At 33.1% G+C, this 10900-nt stretch overlaps 1 protein-coding gene across 1 annotated transcript; it reads right to left on the bottom strand.

The window, feature by feature from the left end:
• Positions 4447-9271, bottom strand: LOC109820432 (universal stress protein PHOS32). The gene is made up of 4 exons (XM_020386572.1): positions 8987-9271; positions 8788-8897; positions 4855-4973; positions 4447-4761 (listed from the first exon to the last, which is right to left on the bottom strand). The coding sequence occupies exons 1-4, from the start codon at positions 9159-9161 to the stop codon at positions 4671-4673; spliced, it is 495 nt and encodes a 164-aa protein (XP_020242161.1). The 5' UTR covers positions 9162-9271; the 3' UTR covers positions 4447-4670.

Raw genomic sequence — 10900 nt, 5'->3', positions numbered from 1 at the left:
TGAGCCGCCGACCCGCTGCCCCGTTGTCGGACAGCTCTTCACCAGAGTCCCCTCTGATGCCGCGCTCCACCGCGTCAGATCTGACCCGCGCCATCGATGTTGACTCATTCGACGTACCGAGGCAATATCTCACCTCACAATCAGATGTGTTTACAATTATTATCGCTTAAATGTTTAGTTAGATATATTATTGTTGTTAATATGCATATTTAGTGTGGAATGCTGATATATGATATTAGATAACATTTTTTAGTAATAAATAACAAGATATTTTACTGTATTTATGTTTGAAAATTAACGAACATGAAATGATAAACGTATGTGTTGTAATTAGATTTTATGAGACATTAATAATTTTTTATAATTACATCTAAGAATTTACGGACATGAAATGACAAGTTAGGTGTTAAATTAGAATTTACGAAATATTATCGAAAAAGAAATAAATTAAAGGTAATTTATAAAATAAGGAAATGTTACTATTCATACAAAAAAGAATTAACATATATATATATATATTACTGTATTATTATATTAGAGGATACTTAATTATGATTATCTTACATGAGAAGTTTGGACATCCAGTAGTAAGTTATCAATGAAACTTATTTATGTGTGCATTCATACCGTGGTAGGCTGTTCATGAATTCCATCTTTTAATGTAGTGATTATTCATGCTTTACAAACTTGTGTACTCATGTTTGACATGCCATGTTATTATTGTCTAGAATTAGTGTTATTACTATCTTGTGATTGAGAACCTTAGTAGTTCATGACTTAGTGACATCATGCGTCATGAACATACCTAGTGACATGTGTGGGTGTGTTGACTGAATTTAGGTGGTGAACCAGAGTTTTAATAGGGATTATGATCATTGACTTAGAAAAACAAAAAAAGTTGGGATGTGAAAGTCTTAGTTCGCATGATCGAATGTGATTATTGACTTAACTTCCAAGCTCACACCAGTGACCTGTTTCGTCCTGGGGTTGGTTTGTTGGACCAAGTGACCTGTTTCGCCACTTGGGTTTGTGACCTGTTTTGTTACATGAGCTTTGCCTGAGTTCGGACTAGACCGAGATCGGATTGTGTGTAGTCCTCTAACCGCCTGTTTTGTGGTATTAAATGAGCGTAGGGGATGGTGAACAGTCAGTCTTTCAGTGATGCGAACTTGGACCTATTTGAGAGGTGGACCAGTGAGTTTTAGGATGACTAGTATTTTACCCAGTTACTGTATTCATATAGCTATATGTTATCATGTTTAGGAGAGGATTACATCTTGATTTATTAGATTTCTAGTTGCATGTATTATTGTCTTTCCTATTGGTGTTATTACTGTCATAGCATGGGTTGTTCGACTGCTTCATTTTCTATGTAGGATCTTACCGTGTGCCATACACGCTGACATACACATGTTTTCTCTGGTGTACGTCAGACTTAGGGGATGAACATGTCCAGTTCGATGATGCAGCAGAGCCGGTGTATGCCCAGCCAGAGTGTCCTTTCGATGGAGTGGAAGAACAAACTGAATCGTAGTGGTTTTCTTCTGTAGTAGTTGTGGAACATTAGAACTCTTTTACCGTACTTTTCTTTAGTTGAAGATGGATTTAGTATTTTTAGCAGCACTTTCTTTTATTAATGACTATGTATTTTTATATTCCTAATTGGATCGTTTTTGTAATAAGGGTATGTTTGACCCATATTTTTATGTCTAGGATGATCTTCTTTTGATGATATGTCGTTTTTGTAATAAGGGTATGTTTGACCCATATTTTTATGTCTAGGATGATCTTCTTTTGATGATATGTCTATTTATTATTCTAGGTTGTCATTATATTCTTGCTATTATGATCAGAGACCTGTGACTGATATCTTATATTTAACGTTTAGCGTATTGGATTGAGAAGAAAAAAAAGTCCTTTTTGAAAAATTCCTTTTCAAACAAGTTTGTTATTATGTTTGTAAACTTTTCCCAAAGTTTTATATTTTTTGGAATTTATTTACTATTTTTTAAAGGTCATTAAAATTCATTTTTAAAATTCAAAACAGGCTGAAAAACTGTTATCAGTCGACTCATGCATATTATCAGTCGACTGATAAAATTAGGCAGAATCATCAAAAGTTTCTGTTTTTTTAATTCAGTTGACTTATCAGTCGACTGATGAGGCCTTCAGTCGACTGATGTGCTGTAAACTGCCTATAACAGTCAGCTCCTTAGTTGACTGATCCATCCCGTCAGTCGATTGATGGCCTATAACAGCTAGTTTTCCAGTTTTTGTTATTTTATCTTTTTGTTGGGTTTTTCTTGGTTTTAGGGCTTGTTCTATGATCCTATATATACCCCATACCCTCTAACTTTCGTGGGCATCAAGAAAATTATTTAATCAAGTTTTGGAAGAGTTTTATTTGTGTTTAAGCATTGTTTTAAGTTTACTTTCAAAAGAGGAGTTTTTCACAAGGAGAAAGCTTTTGATTTCAACTGAGGAATTCATCCTCATCATCATATCTACAGCTCCTTGTGTTTATAGAGAAGATTTCTAACTCTTTTATCTAGCTTATTTATTATTTTGATTTTCATATTCATATCTTAGCTAGTTTTATTTGAGTTAGATTTTATTGTTCTCATTTATCACACACACTTTTATTGAGCTTATAATATTTCATACAATATATTATTGGGTTGTGATGTGTGATTTAGTGAGAGTGAGCCTTATTGTGTTCTCATCCTTATTAGAGAACAATTTATTGTATTTGAGCTTCATTTGTGGGTATCACTTTGTAATACACAAGTACACCAAGAGGAGTGTGTGGTGAAGATGTAGTCGATACCAAGAGGAGTGACATCGATTGTAAAGCCTAGCTAGGAGAAGTAGTAAAGCCGAGCACTTGAGGGAGGCGATATGTAAGGACCAACACTTGAGGTTGTAGTTTGTGTATGTAAATTGTGAGTGACTTGTAGAGTTTTCGATGAACTAGAAAACCAAGTGTGTAGAGAAGTTCCAGCTTCTAAACCGGGTGTGTCAATATAGTACTGGAGATCTCCTCGAGTTGAGGAGCGAAAACGTAGGTTAAGGGTTGACCGAACTCTGTGATCATATCTTGTGTTTGAGTTTGCTTTGTGTATATTTCTTTTGTGCTTGTATTTTACATTCTTGCTCATAACTCATTCATATATCTTTTGCAAGAATCAATTAGTCAAGAAAGTTTTTAATTGGTATAAAATCGGAATTAGATTAGTATTGACCCTATTCACCCCCCTTCTAGGGTTTAACAATAACAATTGCACGAAATTAGTGGATTCTTTTTGGATATATAATAAATATCAATATCGTATGGTATTAAACATAAATTTGACTTACTTAGATTTGAACAAAGAAAAACTTCTAAATTAACCTTTTTTAAGTTAGAAAAATTACAATAAAGTCAATCAAGTTTATTTGCATATAATATAGGTCTTAGAAATCAAATGAAATAGGCATACAATACTAAAATTAGTAAATACATGACTATACATTCATATTATTGCAAAATATAAATAGAAAAAAGACAAGTGCAATTAAACGTAAAGTGACTACCATACAATACTAGAAAACTAGAAAGACAAAAGTCAGCTTTGTTGTACTAAATGTATTTTTGGTGTTATTGGAATTCTTTTGAGTTGATTTATCCATTTAAAATTACTTGAAAATAGATAAAATGGAAATTACATTAGATATAAGAAAATTCATAAAAAATTAATTGCCAATTAAAAACTATTTAGCCCATAAATATAACTACCATATTTATGAATATGATTTTAATTATGATTTATTATCTTTCAATTTATAACTTTATCATGATTTCCAAGCAATGATATATTTTCGAACCTCAATCGAGGGAGGGGGAGTTTTGTGCTTTAGAAAGGGAGGTATGTGAATGTATTTTTTATATTCTATTGGGAAACGAGTGATTGTAACGTGACGAAATATTAGTGAATTGCAATAAGATCATGCTTAGCACGAGCTAAAAGACTAGTTTTCCTTAATCAATAAAATTGTGAAGCTGAACTGCCTCCTTGATTTCAAAATTCACTTTATCTTCACATTTCAAAAGGTGACTACATGCAATCAAAGTTAGTCGCTACAGGCTTGCAATGTAGACTAATAGGGGATCAGACATTCGACCTCTGCTCGTCCAAATAATGCCAAAATGACCACCACAGAGACATACGAAGCCCTATCAATGTACTGGATGATTTCTGCTCTCCATACAGAAAGTTATATGCATAATTAAATTTTAATAAACCCATGAGATCAAGTGAACGTTAGAGGAGCAATACCAGATAATCAATAACCTTCGGCAATCATTTACTGAACGTCTATGCGCAGATGATCTTTTTTAACCTACAAATTTTTTAGTACCGACGACTGTGATAAACACATGAGTATCAAACAGCAAGAGATTCTGCATTTCTAAGTAATCCAAGGCAGTAGCAATTGACCAAAAAAGAAGATGCAAGCGCTGTCAGTAAGCATACACAACACAACACAGTACAAATTTTACCAAGCACACAAAACCTTCCATCAACTAGAGAGAGTAATCATCACTCGAGCAAACCTCTCTCTCAAAAACATTATTTACTCACTACAAATATATGTATACCCCCAAATTAAGAAAGAAGTCAGATGAGAAATCAGGCCCTAGGGCCTGATCCCCCCTTCACAACAGTCACAGCGCATGTCGCATTTGTCACTACGTAGTTGCTCACGCTTCCAAGCAAAACTCTGCATTCACACATCCAATACCAAATCAGTGAGAATTTTATTTGTAAATGCCATTGATTTAATATGAGTGGTAGTGATTATGAAGAGATTAACCTTTTAAAAGTGCCCAAACCCCTGCTTCCAACTACAAGGGAGCCCAGTTTGAGATCTTCTACCGCGTCGCAGAGCTTCTCTCTTGGATCGCCCCAATAGACCTTGCACTCCACTCTCAACTGTTTTAACGTAATTTTGGAGGTTTGTTAACTGAATGTTGTTAGAGTACAAAATTATAACCTTCAGCGTTTGTCACAAACTTCGAAGTTTTAATCATATCATATCATATTTTCCTTTAAAAGTACGAGTTCGGAAAAAGTTTTCCATAGTCAATATTACCTTTAATTTATTTTGATATTTTCATTTATATCTTAATCTATCCTAATCATAACTATATCCTATCCTAATCCCCTATGAACTATCTATAAGTCAACAACTAAAAAAAGATTAATAAAATACTTGAAATAACTCCACGGTATTAGTCCGTTAAAGTGAAAAACTAACATGCTATAATATATAAAGTATTACAAAAAACCAAAAAAGTTTTAAAAATTACACAAAATACCCTCAAAAAGTTTAAAATTATACAAAACATCCTGACGTTTCAAAACTTAAAACAACAAATATGAAATTTAAAAATTAACAACAGCCTCCGAAGAATTTAAAATTTATAATAAATACCCTCAACATTTCAAAAATTGTAAAAACACTCACAAAAGTTCAAAAAAATAAAAAAGCACACCAAAATTCTAAAATATCAAAACTTACAAACAACAAAGATGAATTCAAGGGATTACCATTAGGCACCTGAAAATTTAAAACTTGTAAAAAATAATCACAAAATTATAAAAATTGTAAAAACTCTTTTAAAAGTTAAAAATCACAAAAAACCCTAAGATTTTAAAAAATATAACCAGTACATATCAAATCTAAAAATTATCAGCAGACCTCTAAAAATTTAAATTTTACAAAAAATAATCCAAAATTTTAATAATTGTAAAAAAATACCCTTAAAATTTTAGAGTTGCAAGATATATTCTGACATTCGAAAACTTATCACCAACATATAAAACATAAAAATTATAAGCACCCAACTTAAAATTTAAAATTTTCAAAAACACTCTCAAAGTTTTAAAATTTATCAAAAACACCCTCAAAAATTCAAAATCACAAAAAAATACAAAAATGTCTAAACTTAGTAAAGAAAAAGTAGTAGTTTGATATCCTTTCATTAAAATATATGAATTTAACTTTTAATTTAAATTTTACTATCCCTTTTCAGCATCTAAAAGTAGTCTAAGTTTATTAAAAAAGATAAATGTGGAGAATGATTAATGTCGGCTCAACAAAAAATGAAACAACAAGAATAAAAGATGTTGTCTTTTTGAATATTTTACAGAATAGTTTATTTTTTGAGTAAATTAGAAATCTTTAGAAGATATTTTCATGGATTTTTTAGTACTTTTATACGTTTACATGGATGCTTTCATTATATAAACGTGTACTAAAGTTAGCATTAATCTTTAGTTTATAAGTTTTTCGAAGTCTATCAAGAATTAGAAACAAGCTTCATATTCTTTGTTGTGTCGTTTTAGCCTACTTTTAACCAATCATCTTGTCTCATTAGCTTTAATTATTCATCATCCTTTTATAACGCTATTTTTTCAAGTGTTTTTTTGCTTTTGCAACACTTTATTTTCTCAGGTCAATCTTGGTTTCATATCGGTCCAAATAACATGATTATTCAAATTCGCTTCGGATTACATTTATCTCTTGTCAATTTAATTATCAACATGAAAACTTAAATTGCGTGTAACTCATTTAAACAAATAACAAAGAACATAAATAATCATAATGCTAAAGTTTAGAGACAGAAGTGAGAAAAAACCATCAAAGTGGAACCGATAAACAAGTTTTAGTAAGGAAATAAACCAAAAAAAATTAATCATGACATTAAACCACGTGCATTGCACGTGCATAAGACCCAGTACACTGAAAAGCTCAAGTTCAAATAATTAAAGCTTCACCCCGTTCTGCGATTACCCCAAATTTTCATGTGGAATACTAATTTTTCATTTGGGGGTATGCTCCAGTAGGGGTGGGCAAAAACCGAAAAAAATCCGGTTCAACCGAAAAAACCGCCCGAAAAATGGACCGGTTAACCGAACCGAATTAAATGGATGAGAAGAAGTCTCTAAACCGCCCGAACCGAATTAAATCGGTTTGGATCCGGTTTGAACCCCTGAACCGTCCAAAAAAAAACCGACCCGAATTTTGTTGGGCGGTTTAGAGACTAAACTTATACCTCAAAACTTTTCCTGTTATCATCCAATAGATTCAAACGGCGCAAGGAGCAGTTTCAAGCAATGAGTACAACAATATCACAAAAAAATATCCTTAAGAACTAAGTAAAGATTCAAATCAATCTAGAAAATTTATTATGCACATGATGCACTTACAAAAGATGCATATGCTACATTATATGAACAATATCATACAAAACATCACTCCCCCGTATAATTAAATAAACTTAAACTTTAGTTAAAAAATTTCGCACAATATCATACAAAACATCACTCCCCCGTATAATTAAATAAACTTAAACTTTAGTTAAAAAATTTCGCAAAAAATATCTTGAGAATTACATAAGATTCAAATCAATCATAAAATGTGTTATGTACATGATACTTACAAGAGATAAGCATGCTGTATTATATGAACAACATCTTTAAAACATTAGTTCTCTGCGTAATTATATCAACTCAAAACTTTATTCTAAAGATGATAACCAGTCTAATAAAGCTTTGTTGGCGAGCTCAGGAACCTCATCATGAGGACAATGCCCAGCTTGGAAATTCACAACAGAAGTCTTTGGATAGAACTCTTTGCAAATTCAAAACCGAAACCGAACCGAACCGAACCGAATTTCGGTTGGGCCGAATATTCGGATGAAGTGGAAAAAATCCGGATCTGGATGAGAGTTTTGAGCATCCGAAAAATTCGGATTGGATGCGGATTGGGCATAAAACCGAACCGTACCGAATATGCCCAGCCCTATGCTCCAGGAAGTTTAAAACTTAAGAAGGTTTTGTGAAAAACTCATACATAAGGAGGGACAAAGTGATATTTTAAAAAAAAGGGATTACCTGAAAATGGGCCAAAAGTTAACCACGGTTTTGTCAAATTCGCCCACAATTTTTAGGGTTATTTAGATGTTAGTCCCTCCAATATTCAATAATTCCATATTAGTCTTTCATATCCCAATAATTGTTCATTAGTCCATCAAATCCTAGAGGGTCTTGTAATTTGGTCCCTCAATGACCAAAATACCCCTTAGTTATGATTTCGCTTTTAAAACTCATCTTCTTAAGGACACTTTGGTCTTTTAAAGTTCACACCTTTTTAATTTTAATACCCCAAAACCATAAATTTTACATTTTTAACTTTGATATCTTGAAGTTTCTTTGAATACTTTTGTTACGATAAAGTTTATACCTTTTTCACTTTGATATTCCAAAGTTCTATTTTAACACTTTGATACCCCATATTTTATGATATCAAAGTTAAAAATGCGTAAAAAAATTGAGTTTTCAAAGTTATAAAACGTGGATCTCTAAGGCATGAAAGTTAAATGACGTGTGAACTTTTGGATATAAAAGTGTCCAAATTTTAGGGGTATCAAAGTTAAAAAATATGTAAAATTTGCCATATCAAAGTGTCAAAAAAAAGTTTGGAGTATCAAAGTATAAAGATGTGTTATAAACTTTAGAGTGCCATATCGCAAATAACCCTTCAAAAAACATCAGCTAATCGTATTTTGGTCATTAAGGGACCAAATGCAAAAATACTAGGATTGCGGCACTAATGTGCAAATTATTGAGATTTAAGGGACTAATATGAAATTATTGAATATTTGAGGTACTAATATTCAAATAACCCTAGTTTTTATATATAGTTTTCAAAAATAGATAAGTTTAATTTAATTTCGACTACCTTCTTAGTCTTTGATGCAGTATCAAGAAGTTGCACCACCTCGGGATCCGCACTAATTCCGTACTGCTTCGACAAGTTCATTTCCTTAAACTCCTCCAGAGGAATCAGAGCTGAAAAAATATTCAAAGATGATAGTAAAAGTAACATACAAAACAAAATTACAGATATGAATACAGATACAGATATATAGATACCCTACGTGATCCCTTGTCACCCCAAAGCTTCTTTTGAGGACTATCTGACTTGGTCGATAACACGTGTATCAAAATGATACGATCTCCTTCACCCACGAGATTATCGACCACCCATCGGACAGCCGATTTGCTCGTCGGAGAGTAGTCCATGCCGATCCCCACCGTTCGATTGCCCCCCATCTCTTTCTTCTCCGCGACAAGGAAATTAAGGGGAGTTTGCACTTTAGAGAGTAGTACGCTGTTACGTCTGCCTCAAGAGAAACGAGCTGGAAGGGAACTTATCGTCTTCGCTTTCAGAACTTTTATTATTCCGAAGTTGGCACTGATGTGTTGACAAATGGTGGAAAGGGAATGGTCCGGATTCTAGAAGGTACTGCTTTGTTCTGCAAACTTGTGGGCTTCTTCTTACGGATTGAGATCCTCTACTAAGACATAGTGCATATCTCCTAATGCATCTCCACCTTTCATTTTGTGCATAAACACAAAATATGAGGAGTTAGGAGATATTAGGATGCACTATGCCTTAGTAGAGGATCACAATCCTCCTCTTACGGGGAAACATCAAACGGAATAAAATTATAGGGGTTTTTGCGTACATACCCCTCAAATCTTCAATATATGCCAAAATTAACCCTCATATATTGTTATTTACAAAATTCCTCCTCAAAACTAGCAAATTGAGTCTTGCTATCACTCTAACTTAAAAATGTTGCTTTTTTAAGTAAGGAATGTCAAAATTCCCAATAACTTTCAACAGGTTCGCAACAAATTTCTATTTCAATACCAAAATAGGTAGGTGAAAAGGGTAGAGAAAATCTGCGGGTAATTTTGCAAATATGAAATATTTGAGATGTATATATGCAAAAATCCCAAAATTACGTTGAAACCACCTATAGTAAACAGGGGATAGTGAGTCCATATTGTTTTTGGCTCAAATGTTTGTTAATTAACGTGACACGTGCATCTAAGCTAACTATCAACTTTAATCTGAAATGGTTAAGATTTGAACTTGTAGATCAAATTATAGCGATTTTTAAATAAGAAATGTCAAATTTCTCAATAACTTTCAACAGGTTTGCAACAATTTTTTATTTAAATTCTAAAATTGGTAGGTGAAAAGGGTAGAAAAAATAGACGTAAGAGAATCGCGGGGTAATTTTGCAGATACCTAGATTTAGAGGGTAAGTTTACAAATATGAAGAGGGGTATATATGCAAAAATCCCAAAACTACATTGAAACCACTTATGGTAAACAGGGAATAGTGGGTCCATATTGTTTTTGGCTCAAATGTTTGTTAATTAACGTGACACACGCATCTAAGCTAGCTATCAACTATAATATGAAATCGTTCAGATTTGAACTTGTAGATCAAATTATAGCGATTGAAACGTGCATCGTATCAGCAAAATACCAGCAAAAATGCATAGTAACACAACACTCAAAAGGGTATTCCGATGTAAAGTCATATATGAAGTAAGCAATATATAAGAAAACCCCGTAGTATCACTTAATTGCGAATATATTCCTTTGTAATTCTATTTGTGCGAGAAGCCACCCTTGTTGGTCTCGGGTGTGGAGACCCAAGCCTAGAATCAAATCAACGAAGAAAGCTATAAAAACCCAGTCCGGTCGACCGACAGAGGAGATTCCACAACCATAAAATAGATATATGGGGACAGTTATTTGGGGACGGTTTAAAACCGTCTCCTTTGCCTCCTAAGGGAACAGTTGTGTGACGGTTACAATCGTCACGATAGAGTCTAAGGCAACAGTTCAAAATAAAGTGTTGGGCTTGAATTAGGCTTGAAAAAAAAATTTGGTAGGCTAAACGGACGGTTTTATTAAGGGCTCACGCCCAAACTTTTTTAAGAAAATTTATTTTCTTTCTCAGAACCGTGCCCTCACCCGATAAGTCTAA

Source organism: Asparagus officinalis, chromosome 8 (assembly GCF_001876935.1).
Source record: "Asparagus officinalis chromosome 8, Aspof.V1, whole genome shotgun sequence".
NCBI classification, from domain to species: Eukaryota; Viridiplantae; Streptophyta; class Magnoliopsida; order Asparagales; family Asparagaceae; genus Asparagus; species Asparagus officinalis.
The sequence above is the reverse complement of the archived record's forward strand: the minus strand, read 5'-3'. Positions and strand labels throughout refer to the sequence as shown.